The sequence below is a fragment of the Lytechinus pictus genome, chromosome 1 (genome assembly GCF_037042905.1).
Source record: "Lytechinus pictus isolate F3 Inbred chromosome 1, Lp3.0, whole genome shotgun sequence".
NCBI lineage: Eukaryota > Metazoa > Echinodermata > Echinoidea > Temnopleuroida > Toxopneustidae > Lytechinus > Lytechinus pictus.
In genome coordinates, this window is record NC_087245.1 from 21,474,757 (window position 1) to 21,489,819 (window position 15,063).

A 15,063-nucleotide genomic window follows, 5' to 3' on the forward strand; every position below is an offset into this window, starting at 1 on the left:
ATTCGGGTCCGATTTCTAAGATTGATTGTGTGTATGATCAATGGTCCAAATCAGCAACATGATCAATGGCTACATGCTTTATGTTATTGGGCCCTGGAAACATGTAGAACTTCTTTGAAATATATACAAAATGTGATATGTCGTTACTGGTCAGACATATACATGTAGGATATCAGCCAGTTAGATAATACTTATGTCTTAACAAGACTTCTTGATCATTAACAAGTCTTCATATGCTGTTGATTCACTGTGAATAAATTGCATTTTATTTGAAATATAAGATTTATGCAACATGCCCCTGAATTGCTAAGTATCTCCATTTTAATAGTGACTTTTTGGATATTAAAATGTCATGCAATTTCTCTCAGAACTTCTCCTTCACTGATATTGGGAAGGATCTCCTTTAAATAAAAGAATACGAAAGTTGGCATCTCTGGTAGTAGTTTTTGATGAAAACATATATCAAATTTTTTTTTTTTTTACACAATGACCAGTACATGTATATGGTCTCTAGAGATAGAGTTCTATCCACAAATATATTGAAATATATTCTCTCTTTTTTCTTTCCCCTCAGATGTTAGTACATGTCCGAAATCGCTCCAATGTGAGTCTGGCTTGCTCCGACCCCGCAGCAGATGCCAAACCTCGTCTTCTGGTGACCCGCCCCGTGAGTGCACCCAGCACACGCAAAGAGGCCCACAAGGCCCACCGTATGGCTGGAGAAACGGATCATCTCTCCAGCCCTACTCCTCAAAGACCTCATACCACAATGTTAGCGACAAGGCCTGCACCGCCTAGAGAAAACCTTGGACTAATTAATGCATTTGGAAGTGCGCACTCGTTGCAATCTTTATGAGGTTGTTTATTATATTACAATCCGTGAATTCTACGTTTACTTGACTGTACTCCACCGCTGCATTTGCCGACTACAGAATTATCTAAAATTCATTCTAAATGAAATGAAAATGATGTTCTCTAACAGATTAAATTATTCCTCCTCCCCTCTCACTGGTCAATAATGCTACCTCAACATCATGTACTAATATTATTGGCACAGTGTTAAGTAGACCCTTTACACAATACGTTTTAGTCAATAACTTGTAAGCAGTTGATTCTTGTTTTACCTGCATAGATCTAATCTAATCAAATTCGCGTATTAAAAGAAAAGTAGAAAATTATAAAATTCCTTTTAAAGGCTCATAATTTGTAGATTTGCATGTGAAAATAGGAATTAAACGGTTCTTTATCTTTGAATAAAGATACTGATGCATGAAAAAAACGTACTCAATATGTGTCAAATTTCTTTCTTTGTTTTTCTGATGCAATTTTGCATGATATCAAGGGATCTTTACTAAAACTTTTTGAGCCAAACTTCAAAATGTTCTTATTGGTCTTATTTGTGTTAAAGAAAGTACCAAAGTCACATATATTACAGTGCCTTTTGCCATGTGCTTCACTGATTATTCTACTCCTGGTTCTAAATCTTCCCCATTCCATTCAAATTTTATTTTATATGATATTTTTCAAGAAAGTGAATATTAGATTTATATTACGATTGATGCCATAATACTCATCTTATTTTAGCAGGAGCAGCATGATCGTATCCAAGGTGATTAATTTTAGGGTTTTATGTCTTTGTGGTAGATGAATATTATGTGAAGGAATGGAAATTAAGAGGAGTAATTTCTCAAAAAATTAACTACAAGCATTAACCCTTTGAACCCTGAATTAATTGGGACGGTCATGACCCCCAACCTGAATTATTTGGACATTATTGGCAAATGAAAGAACATATGACATTTGAAATGAACGATCTCCTATTCTCATGATTCGATCCCAGCCATGTCAGCGGCACCTCACTCTGCTGGTACCAGGACTGGCCAAGCTGATGTTATTTAGCTTCCTGTACTAACGATAATCTCACATTTTGTCTCAAAATCATTGCTTTGATGGAAGTAAAATCCAACAATAGCTTACGCATGGTCCTTGTCCTGTATTATCGCACGGGCCTCCTTGGTAGGATAGTATATTTTGGTCATTTTTTTATGCTAAAACCTTATAAATGAAAGCCCATCGTCAACGAAATTATAAACTGAAGTTATCGACTGAATATCTCTAAAACGACATAATTCTTAAAGATCACCTGATATCTTAAACCCTTGCTTTTTGAATCACATGACTTGAAGCCAGGTTCAAAGGGGTAACAAAATGTAGTATTGATGTTTTTGTTAAACTTTGTAATATTTGTTATTATCCGTCCAAAGTGGATTAGTCACTAAAAAAATACCTTGAAATATTGATCTTGATTTTTTTTTTAAATTCTTGTTTAAATCAATTGTTACCAGTTGGTGTGCTTTCCTTATTCAAAAGCACCAATTGATATGAAGTATTCCTTCATATCCTTATTGTTGGTTTCTTGCTGTTTGTTTTTTGTTTTGTCAGTGCAATGTTTGAAGTTTTATTGTTGTATAGCACTATATTGAAGTATATCATATGTACATACATGTATCACTGATATTGAACAGTGTCAGTATTAAGTTTAGTTTTATATGAATGTTGAGAAACAATAGGTTTTACTTCCTCTCCCGTATTCTCAAGTTCACAAATAAATATCTGTGAAAGGCAAGGAGTGCCTAGCTACCAATTATTCCAATCCATTTTTAATCCCTAAAAGCATCATTGTTGATGCTTTTCAAGGAGCAGTCACACATTGCCAAATTAAAATGCTTTTCATGGCGGTCGTTAAACTGCAGTGGACCATGTATTACCACTCCAGATTTTTATGGTAGTTACAGAGATCTTCACGCAAGGCAGCATACCAGCCCCAGAGGTCTGAGGCAACCCTCTCCTGACCTAAACTCCACATAAATCACAGTGCCACAGTGTAGCTACCTTGTTTATATGGAGAAATAGAATCTGACTATCGGATTGGTTATGGTGGTACAGGAACGCGATTTGCTGTCAAGTCTGCGACGGCTTACTCCGTTGTCATTAGTACGGATCATGCAGTGCAAATGAGGAGCTTGCCCACTAACCTAGCTGTACTTTTGTCTGGATATTGTCTATTTCAAACTGTTAAACTGCCATTGGAAATGAAGCATTTAATGTTTGATGATTGATCAATGAGTAGGTAGGTTCTTACTTTGAGCCAAACTACCGTATAGTTTGGTGAGGTATTGCCCCTGAATGGCATCTATGCTAAATCCAGTATCAATTTTTTTTTCTGTTGGTGCAATGAGCATCTTCCCTAATAGATTATTCAAAATAAATGTGTCTATTATAATTATTGTTAATATTACTTTTATCATATGTTTTATTGCTATTATTATTATTACTATTATATGATTATTTTTGTATTTTCATGCCGAATGGTGTATTTCATGATTATACTGCCAGTATGAAGTAACAAATTTGAAACGCTGTAAAGTTGTTTTTTGTTATTCCATACAATGAAAAGAAATCTTGAAATTACTGGTATGCAAAATATGCAATTAATACACCCATGTCTTTCAAAATATACATATGTTATCTCATGGTAATTATTTGTACTGTTTTGCTGTTTATTTTATTGTAGTGTGTATAAAATGTTGGTTGTTCACTGTTAAACATATTTCCATACACATTAACCTTGATAAATTCAATGTACACATACATTATATGGAAGTATTTAGCAAGTTATATTATTACACATTCAGCGTAATGTTTTAAGTTTTCTGCAGAATATTCCCATGGGTAGGGGATGGTCATCTGGGCCCCGTTGTATAAAAGTTACTATTATGGTAACTTTGCCATCCAATAGTAACTGCCATGTTAACGATCATCAGCCAATCAGAATCAAGGATTCCATGCAAGATACCATTGGATGGCAAAGATACCATAATGGTAACTTATGCAATGGGGCCCTGATATGGTATTTGTACCTAGCATTGGGTGGGCAAGCCTATGTCTACTCCTGTTGACTTTCTTATACCAATTGATCAATCAGATTCCCCTGTGATGCTGCCCTCTTGTGATCGATCACTGGAGCAAAGATTGATGACAAAAGAACACCCACAGTCTCTAGTCAGTACTGGTTAATCCCATACATCAAAATAGGCTCTTCAACTTTCTTTGTCAGAGTTTGCTTTCAAAGTCAATTATGAGAGCATCATCCCATACAATATTTTGTCTTGTTGTTGAGGGTGTGTTCACTTAGAACAGAATGGGATCTGCTGTTCTTTTATCTAATGCTCATTGAGAGCTCTACCCGCTTTTCCCAATATCATTGTTCCAATCTGTGAAAGTAGTAAATACAATACCCAACCTTCAGGAGCTTGTCTGGATTTATTCCCCAAAAACCTCAAATTTTCAGGCTATTAGGATTTACATTGTTCAGCGCATACGGGCTTTAACATGTTCTAGCTTTTTTTTTTTTAGTTTCAGTGAGTTTTCTAGCTTGCATCTCTGAACCTTTTTCCTACATAAAAGTCCATCAATTGGATGGACTTGCCTACAACTTTAGTGTGTTAGGATTCCTGAAAGCAATGCTGGTATCCTCTTGGAATGCTCACTTGAGTTTTGAATATTGTGATATACGGTTCACAAAAAGGAAGGACCATATTGTGGACTTTTTTTTTATCTCCTTTCCTTTTTGAGGTTTTCATTCTTATTCTGATCTTTGCTCTATGTCTCATGGGTATGTTGGATATCCACATGATGTAAGTATCTTGTTGATGTGACTAAAGTCGTTTTGTAGTGCATGTCAAAGATTACTCGCACTATTGCAAAGTTAGTAATGATATACCAACTTCCCACAACCATTATGTTATACCCAGGGATTTAGCTTCTGTGTAATTCATATGGCTGTATCTCAGATACGTGATATCCCAATTGGATATGTATGTATAAGAATTGCATGTGCTGATAATGGTAATGTGGTACAAAATTACGCTTCAACTTTAGGCTCTCGGATAGCAATGAGCAAGCAAATCCCGCCCAAAATTCTGGGGTTATTTTTACAGACCACCGTCTGGTGTATTATCTCATCAAGATACCCAGGTTTGTGACTGTGACATCAACTAGCACATAATCAGATATACCCCAATTTGCATACAAAACTACCTTTTTAAATTTCTATCAAATAAAATTCATATTCTATGAATGTGCAGCTGGAACGCATTTTGATAAAAGTATCTTGGATGTGCTGCAGGGCGATTGTATATTTTATTTATATATTTTTATTTTTTGGCAATTCTGTTACCAGTAAATTTAGCTGTCAACACTTTCCTCTCTGTGTCACAAAAATTATATATGGACAATATTTTATTCCAATGAACCTTTTTTCTGTATTATTTATTACAGATAATGATGAATGCACAATGTGTTCTCCCAGTAATTCTTCATTTGTGTATACAAATTGTTGCTCAAATATATGACTTACAAAAGTCATAAAAGGTTTCAAGAATGTATAGACATCTGTAGGGCTGGAGAGAACTCACAAATAATGATGATAAGAATCATTATACTTATTCAGATCTGATTTAAGTTGTAGTATTTGTGAAATTGATTTCTCACACAGGTTTGATCATCTCGCCGGGGGGATGGTCATGGGGAAAGTTTCTGAACTTCATTACATTTGAGGCAGAAACCAAATCAGTCGATATGAATATAAGTAATCCGATGCTCTGAAAAACAAGAATCAACCATACCACCTTTAAAGATGCTGACCAATGTCACTCAAGGAGCACCAATAGGGGCCTACAGGTGCAAAAGTACAGAAGTGTAACTTTGTACATTTACATCTGTGTGCAACCTTGCACCAGATATGAAGTCACAAATTTCAAAGTGCTCCTATAGTGTGACATTTCATCTGTAAAGGAGTGAAGTTGAAGATTTATTTCTCAGAGTGTTTACCGCGACAGTTGAGTTCAAATCTTCTTTAATTTAAAATTCATATCACCTTGTAAATGCTACCTTGAATTTTGAACTGTACATTGGCAGATAATAAAGACGTATATTGGTATAATGTCTACCATGAATTCTTATTATAATGATTTGTGATCGTTTTATGTCGTATGCATTGGAACGTGGTGCTGTTTTCTGAGTGTTATAAATTATTCATTGTAAAAGTATTTTAAGAAGAGTATACTCTGGGGGGAAAAGGAATTCTCCACACAATGTGTGGTGGGGGTTAACTTTTATCACTTAAGTGAAGTGAGAAAACCGCATTCTGTTTTAATTTATTGAAGTATCTGTTTTGTCTCTGGTTTAAGTTGCTTTGGTAACAGTTAGGTGGTCATAATTGTCCCCAATATATCAACAGATTGAGATATGTATATTGTAGGGAAATATGAGAGTTGAAATTGGTTAGATTTATTACACCGAATATTTTAAGAATTGTATCAGATAATAATCATCGGGGAAGTAGTCGAATCAATGTAATAGATTCACACCCGATTACTAATGAATGAGAGAATGAAATACAAAAATAATGACTTGTCGGATTACACATGCAAGCGATGTCGCCATTTGATTGAGTTGTACAATTTTGCATTTAATTCTATCTTTGGATGAAGCAGTGCGCGCCATGAATGAAATTAGATTGATGGATGGGATGAGTAAAAGCTGTGATTAATAAATGAGTAAAAGATGGAAAGGTTGATTGAAATAATCTAGTGGAGGTTGCGAGCCCTTCTTCTGGGAGTTAACAGTATGTATTTATTGTCGTGTGTGCAGGTGGTGAGGGTGTGTGCGTGTGTGTTTTACACCGGCTTCTATTAAAGGGATTGTTTAACTTTGTGAGCAGCCGATTTAAAAAATTCTTAAACCAAGATGAAACATGTGTACAAGTGCATGTATTAGAACTAATAAACCCTGAAAACAACCATTATTGAGAATGAAAAGATAAAACTACAAGGCAAACCCCGATTTTGTAAATAGGCGTCTAATAGACACCTAAATAATACACATAAGTGTATGGGATGAAATTAAGGTGGTGTTTCCGGTCACTTTATATTTCAATTTTTGAAGCACTTGATAATTATTTTCGAATGCAATTTTTTCTGGGCTTCATTTTTGTAACATATCACAGACACAGGTGACAAGTGTGACCTTCTAGCTCAGATTTTTTTAAGTCAAACCAATGTTAAACAATCACTTTAATGTGATATAAGTATTTACGTGTGGTGGCTGACCTTTTACAGATTAATGTAAAAGTAGTGACCTAAGACGCGGCTATGACTGCAATGACGCCAGGAATTTTCAACAAGGGGAGGGGGGACGCAAGTAAGCGAAGCAACCATTCAGGGAACGGGTGTAGAATGGAGTGACCATATAAATCCCATTCCATCCCATTTTCTTTTAAATTAAAACAATTGTGCATGAAACTCAGATTTTCTGCATTTAGAAATATAAAGTTTGTGTTTTGAAGACCACGCAGGAAAATTGACTATTCTTAACATGTGAAACTTAGAAGTCAAGTTTTACTCTATACCGCATGTGCGCTAGAAGGCATTGGTCCTCTCAGAATTAATTTCCCTACTTCCTTTATCATCAAAACACACAGGCAAAATAATCATACCAAAAACTCAATCTTGGTTATTGTATTTATTCTATTCTTGTAGCAAAATTTCAAAGTAATACATGCCTTTTTAATACATCACGATCTATATCATGTTTATCCATAAATATTCATGATTTTATCACCAGTATAAAAATTATATACAAAGTCGTAGGTATAAATATTCTGTTTATATACAATGGTTATATGATATCTAATCCTCTAATTCATTACTAACCTAGAACATGTGAAACAAACACTCCCTGTGCAATCGATCGACCATACAAATGATGAAGATGTTGTCTGAAGTAATCATTGAAAAAGATACAATGATAAAACACAAGCCGTTTTTGTCTCACCTGCATAGCAGAGTGAGACTATAGGCGCCGCTTTTCCGACGGCGGCGGCGGCGGCGGCGGCGACGGCGACGGCGGCGGCGACGGCGACGGCGGCGGCGACGGCGGCGGCGGCGTCAACACCAAATCTTAACCTGAGGTTAAGTTTTTGAAATGACAGCATAACTTAGAAAGTATATGGACCTAGTTCATGAAACTTGGCCATAAGGTTAATCAAGTATTACTGAACATCCTGCCTGAGTTTCATGTCACATGACCAAGGTCAAAGGTCATTTAGGGTCAATGAACTTAGACCATGTTGGGGGAATCAACATCAAAATCTTAACCTAAGGTTAAGTTTTTGAAATGTCATCATAACTTAGAAAATATATGGACCTAGTTCATGAAACTTATACATAAGGTTAATCAAGTATCACTGAACATCCTGCATGAGTTTCACGTCACATGACCAAGGTCAAAGGTCATTTAGGGTCAATGAACTTTGGCCGAATTGGGGGTATCTGTTGAATTACCATCATAACTTTGAAAGTTTATGGATCTGATTCATGAAACTTGGACATAATAGTAATCAAGTATTACTGAACATCCTGTGCAAGTTTCAGGTCACATGATCAAGGTCAAAGGTCATTTAGGGTCAATGAACTTTGGCCAAATTGGGGTATTTGTTGAATTACAGCCATAAATTTGAAAGTGTGTTGGTCTAGTTCATAAAACTTGGACATAATAGTAATCAAGTATCACTGAACATCCTGTGCGAGTTTCAGGTCACATGATCAAGGTCAAAGGTCATGTAAGGTCAAAGAACTTTGGCCATGTTGGGGGTATTTGTTGAATTGCCATCATATCTCTATAAGTGTATTGGTCTAGTTCATAAAACGTGGAAATAAGAGTAACCAAGTATCACTGAACATCTTGTGCGAGTTATAGTAGTTTTCAAAATCAGCACTGCTGCTATATTGAATCGCGTGATGCAGGTGAGACGGCCAGAGGCATTCCACTTGTTTATAAAAACTTACTGCTTAATAAATTTACATTTGCAAATCCACAGAGTCCCGGGCATATCTTATTGTACTAGTTTGATTATATTCTGTTTTATTCCCTTGTCTATAATTGAAATTTATACAAAACGTATTATTGCTCTGTTCTCCGTTGTCATTTCATATATAAAAACTGATACTGCTTAGGGCGAAATGTTTTCACATAATGCCGCGATAACGAGAAAATAGGGTTGGCGTAAAAATTTATAAGCATATAGAAATAGCACAGTGATTTTAATTATCGGTAGGTAACAGCAATTTTTGACCAATATACATATATGAATATATCATACACCTATACATCATCCCAGATTAAAATGGGGTTATTTTTCTTTACTGCGTTTCAATTAACACTAAACATCGTACAAATTATTATTGTTTTACATTAAACCATTTTCATCACTGCGTTAATACAGAGGATAGCATTTAATTCATAGGAAGTCGAACATATTCTTCAAACAACACTTTCTTATTTGCATATTTATTTATACTATAAATTTCTATCTAATTCAGCCATACAACGTAAAGACTGGCAGCATAATATTTTCCCTACTATACACTTCTGCGATGTCACGGTCATCGCCAAACATCTAAAAAAAATCTTTCTTACTCTATTAATATCATCAAGATCACCGTCATCATCGGCATAATCTTCATCATCTTCATCATCATCATCATCATCATCACCACCATCATCATCGTCATCATCACTATTACCAGCGAAATTATCATCACCACCATCAACATCACCACCTCCAACACTATCACCTTTACCACAACCGCCAAAATCATCATCATCATCATCATCATAGTCATCCTCGTCATCATCATATTGTCTTCACCACCATCACCGTCATAATCATCAAGTCAACTGCATCATCATATTTGTCGATACCTTACCCTCCTTTTATCAGCACGAATACACTCGAAAAAAAACCCAGTGTTTATACTGCACAGTACTTGCTATAAAATCAATAATTAACAAATTAAGAGTCAAGCTGCATTCAACGACGAAAAAGGCCTGGTCACACCACCAGAACTTTGCTGGAGCGTTCCTGGAGCGGTGAAAAAAAAATCATTACCACCGTTTAACAGAAGTTCGCCCGCGTTAATAATTAAGGCAACGCCGTATACGCTCCGCCACTGCTGAGGGTCGCTCCGAAAGTTTTGAGCTGCACGAAACATTGCGAGCGGTAAGGAGCGGGCAGTTTTCCGCTCTGGCAAAGTTCACCACCGCTCCAACAACGCCCAGTCAAAGTTTGGCGCCGCTAGACGCAAGTTCGTGGACGCTTGGGTTCGCTAGACCAACGCACAAATCTTGAACGCTGGACCACCGCTGCTTTGCCCGGGCGGTAATTAAACGATGCACAAACTTTGGTGGAGCGGTTGTAAGCGTTTTACGAGCGGACACGGGATTGCTAGAATGGTGTCGGTCGTTCAAGCAGCGATCCATTGCGGTGATGAACTATGGTTTGCCCGCTTCAGTGGTGCACCTGCTCAGGCAACGCCCGTGTTTTCGATTTTTCCCACATTTTCTGCGCGGTGACGAGCGTTGTTGAAATTCGGCCCCTCTCCCTACCGTTCAAGGAACGCTCCAACAAAATTCGGGCGGTGTGACCGAGCCTTTAGTTCCACGCGTTTGCGACAGATGCACTCCGTCTTAAGAATCAAGAAGGATATATATCTGGGCACACCTACAGTTCCGAATGTATATTTCACGAATATTCCCTTAAGATCTATCATATTCATAGATTTATACATTTTTAAAAACAATATTTGTCAAGTAGGCCTGCATCCTGGCTCCTCCAAAGAATGATATTTGATATGCGAGTTAAAGCTAAATTTGACGAATTCCAAAAGATCACCAAAACCTGTATTTGACAAACTTTTTCTCTTCCATTCAGTTTGTCAACGGCGTAACAATGCTTGGAGCAAGTCCTTTGATGAAGAATAAAAAAGAGACTGCTATATCGATATGAAACATCAGTTATAAGAAAGCGTTGAAAATATCGGTGGTTCCGCATGAGTTTTGTCATTAAATATTACAAGTACGTCACAATGGTGTCATGATATAAAGAGCCATCTGACCAATGAGCAGGCGAGAATGAGTAAAGGTATCGCTGATTGGCTAGTTGACGTAGAGCCTGAGCATTTTCCGTCAGTACAGCATGTAACGCAGAATCCAGTATCATCTTCGTTATTGTTCGTACAAGCATTGTCACTACTTGTTAGTGTGTATGGTACATCGTTGGTGGCGGGCTCTCCGCATACGGCCAGTACATTGACGACCGTGCTCTCTTCTGAAGAAGAGAGAAAAAGACATAAAGAATAAAACGACATAAAGAAATGAAGAAGGAAAGAACACAAAAGAGAAAAATAACGAGAGAAAGAATGACAGATAGACAAACAGACAAAGAGGAAGAAAGATGGAAAGAAAGAGAGATTGATGGGGAGAGAGAATTACCGACAGACGGAAAATTTAAAAGAACAGAAAGAAAAACAAAAGAAAGACGATAAGATATAAAAAAAAAAGTATAAATGAGATCAGAAGGAGATGTACAGTATTGTGATAACTAGTACCTTAATAAATTATCTTCAAATTGTTAATGCAAACAGTAAAAAATCACCCTTGCTATCTGTGAGTGCACCTGGAGATCAGAAAAATAAATCCCAGTGATTTTGTGAACACAAAACTATGTACACTTTAGGGCCTACAATGTGATACCCAAGTCAATGTGATACCCAAAAGCATCACTTCTTCATTTCAATTTTATAATTCATCCTCTTTATCTTTCTTTACTTTAATTTAATAACATATCATTGTATATTAATGTTAGTATTATTATTATTTGGGGGGGGGGGGAGCTGTTGCCGGATACGCCAGGTTTTAGTCATTCCGGTAGGTAGGTCCTAATTAGTGAAACTTAATTCCTTCAAACATGACGAATACAACTATCCCTTTAAGAAAAAGAAAATACCAATGAGAGCAATTCCCACCTGTCCACGACATAGACGTCGCGCACGTGGGCGACTCGCCCTCGGGGGTGCACACGTTTTCCGCTAATCGTTTCACCAATGGCGTGGGTACGGGTGGGTATGGTGGCGGTCGAAGTATCTTTCCTTCTCCACCATTGTTGCAGAAGTCCGCATCTTGACAGCACATTGTACAGGTAAGTGTGTCCTCTGTTTGGTTGCAGCTAGGTGTCCTGTCTGTGGATGTCCGTGGGCATTCCGAAGCGTAGCCGCAGTAACGATACATCGCCATTTCTCTGTATAAATCACCTAAAGAGACAGAGAAGATTGGTCACTGAATCTCAAATGTTGTTTTTTCCGGAAGCCATTAGGCCCTATCATTTTTAATGATAATATTACCAATAGGAAATTGGAAAAGTGACAACATTAATGAAAGTGGCGTACATGGAAGGCCTCGTTAGAAGGGGCACCCTCCAAAAAAGTCAAAAGAGACCATCCACTCCCCCCTCCAAAACAGTAGGAAATACATCTCCCCATACATCCCTGATTGGTGCACTAACCTAAATGTTACTTAAGAAAGGCATGTTTAGATTTATTATATACTGTAAGTTAAAGGTTTTAGTAACCATATTAAATAGGTGCAATTGCAGGTTTTGAGAATGAGTGATTATGACCACTTCCCATAGTCGGATATAATGTCTGAATGACACCATGTGTAGAAATCTGTGGAACAGAAAGAATTTAAATAACTAGGTTAAATGAAAACGAGGGAGCGGAGCGACAGCGCAAATAACTTTTGCATAACCTCATAATAAGGGAAAAGTGGGAAATATTCACTACTTTCAAGATCATACTGATATGAATGTGAATAATTCCTTTCCTCAAAAGTGCGTGAGGATTGTGTGTGTATGTGAGTAAGGGTGTCGGTGTGGAGTGTATTGGGGTAGGAGTGTACAAGCAATCACAAAAGAGCGTGAGGATTTGTGTGGGTATGTGAGTGAGGGTGTCGTTGTGGAGTGTATAGGGGTGGGAGTGTACTAGCAGTCCCAAAAGTGCGTGACTGTGTGGGTATGTGAGTGAGGGTGTCGGTATGGAGTGTACATGGGGGTGGGGGAGTACTAGCAATCACAAAAGAGCGTGAGGATTTGTGTGGGTACCTGAGTGAGGGTGTCAGTGTGGAATGTATGGGGGTGGGGGTGTACTAGCAATCACAAAAGAGCGTGAGGATTTGTGTGGGTATGTGAGTGAGGGTGTCAGTGTGGAGTGTGTGGGGATGAGTGTACTAGCAATCCCAAAAGTGCGTGAGGGTTTGTGTGGGTATGTGAGTGAGGGTGTCGGTGTGGAGTGTGTGTGTGGGGGTGGGAGTGTATTAGCAATCCCAAAAGTGCGTGAGGATTTGTGTTGGTATGTGAGTGAGGGTGTCGGTGTGGAGTGTGTGTGTGGGGGTGGGAGTGTATTAGCAATCCCAAAAGTGCGTGAGGATTTGTGTTGGTATGTGAGTGAGGGTGTTGGTGTGGAGTGTGTGTGTGGGGGTGGGAGTGTATTAGCAATCCCAAAAGTGCGTGAGGATTTGTGTTGGTATGTGAGTGAGGGTGTCGGTGTGGAGTGTGTGTGTGTGTGGGGGTGGGGTGTATTAGCAATCCCAAAAGTGCGTGAGGATTTGTGTTGGTATGTGAGTGAGGGTGTCGGTGTGGAGTGTGTGTGTGGGGGTGGGAGTGTATTAGCAATCCCAAAAGTGCGTGAGGATTTGTGTTGGTATGTGAGTGAGGGTGTCGGTGTGGAGTGTGTGTGTGGGGGTGGGAGTGTATTAGCAATCCCAAAAGTGCGTGAGGATTTGTGTTGGTATGTGAGTGAGGGTGTCGGTGTGGAGTGTGTGCGTGGGGTGGGAGTGTATTAGCAATCCCAAAAGTGCGTGAGGATTTGTGTGGGTATGTGAGTGAGGGTGTCGGTGTGGAGTGTGTGTGTGGGGGTGGGAGTGTATTAGCAATCCCAAAAGTGCGTGAGGATTTGTGTTGGTATGTGAGTGAGGGTGTCGGTGTGGAGTGTGTGCGTGGGGTGGGAGTGTATTAGCAATCCCAAAAGTGCGTGAGGATTTGTGTGGGTATGTGAGTGAGGGTGTCGGTGTGCATGGAGTGTGTGTTGGGGGGGGGGTCATAATCTCTACCCGCGTGATTTAGGGAATCGGTGATAAAATAATGCTCAAAAATCGAAAAGATAAAACTGCTAGATCATTAATATAATTTTAGTAATATTTAAAAAAATCCACCTGAAGTGTGCAATAAATCGTTCAGTTTCCATTCTTTTCAGTGAGAAGTTTAATAAATTCTTGAATTCTCCCTGTACATCTTTATGGAACAATACGTATGCATGTACATCAAATTTTGTACTCAGGGACGTGGCTATTGACTATTTTCTTGCAAAAGATCCAAATCATTCTCATCCATTTACCACCGTATATAATTCATTCCAGAGTGCCTACATCATGCACATGTACTTTGAATATGGCAAACTAGTTTACCTTTCCATGTTGTCTTTAGTACACATGCGTCAAAGTCATCGTCACACGTCTTCTGCTCAGGTGATTGACATGAAGATTCGGTATCACATTTGTAACATCTTAATGCACCTGAAGAGGAAGAATAGAGAAACGGAAGACAAAACCGTAAGATGTGAAACGTATAATGCGGTAAAATAAAATGTTAGGAACGACTAGAAATGGTTAAATGAATGTATTGTACACATTAAGTGCACAGCTTTTATCTCCCTACGCCGTATTCGGTTATCAATTATATTTTCAAGCGTAAAAATATCAATGTTAGTACAGCGGTTTTTGCATCTATATCGGGTAACCATTTTACTCCTGGATTGTGGCAAACGTGGTCCTGCCAAAGGACATTTTGTGGGACAGGATTCGAACGCCGATCCACATAATAATAGTACATGCATTGACTGAACCGCTACTCCATGGTGATGCAAGAGGCTGCCCTCTAAAACAGTAAACCACGAGAAGCCTAATACACAAATTGAGTCGACTGATATCTAAGATCTGTAAATAAAAATTAACCCCGAGATATGATATAACCAATGCAGTAACCGTCCGTGGACGACAAACTAATATCATGTTGAAATGCGAAAATACAACAACAACCCAAGATATGTT

General features: G+C 38.2%; 2 protein-coding genes across 5 annotated transcripts in view; one reads left to right on the top strand and one right to left on the bottom strand.

Annotated features, from left to right (window-relative positions):
- LOC129259321 (uncharacterized) overlaps positions 1-3,519 on the top strand; it is a 29,565-nt gene extending 26,046 nt beyond the window's left edge. For all 4 annotated transcript variants that reach the window (XM_064097970.1, XM_054897628.2, XM_064097969.1 and 1 more), the window contains one exon: positions 575-3,519. In XM_064097970.1, the coding sequence (XP_063954040.1) occupies positions 575-856 (282 nt within the window). In that variant the 3' untranslated portion in view covers positions 857-3,519. The remainder of the gene's footprint in view (positions 1-574) is intronic.
- Positions 3,520-7,571: 4,052 nt separating this feature from the next.
- On the bottom strand, positions 7,572-14,524 carry LOC129259340 (uncharacterized). Its single transcript, XM_054897638.2, has 3 exons — positions 14,422-14,524; positions 11,928-12,212; positions 7,572-11,230 (listed from the first exon to the last, which is right to left on the bottom strand). Exons 2-3 carry the CDS (start codon positions 12,193-12,195, stop codon positions 10,995-10,997), a joined length of 504 nt encoding a protein of 167 aa, XP_054753613.1. The 5' UTR covers positions 12,196-12,212; positions 14,422-14,524; the 3' UTR covers positions 7,572-10,994.
- Positions 14,525-15,063: the final 539 nt, after the last annotated feature.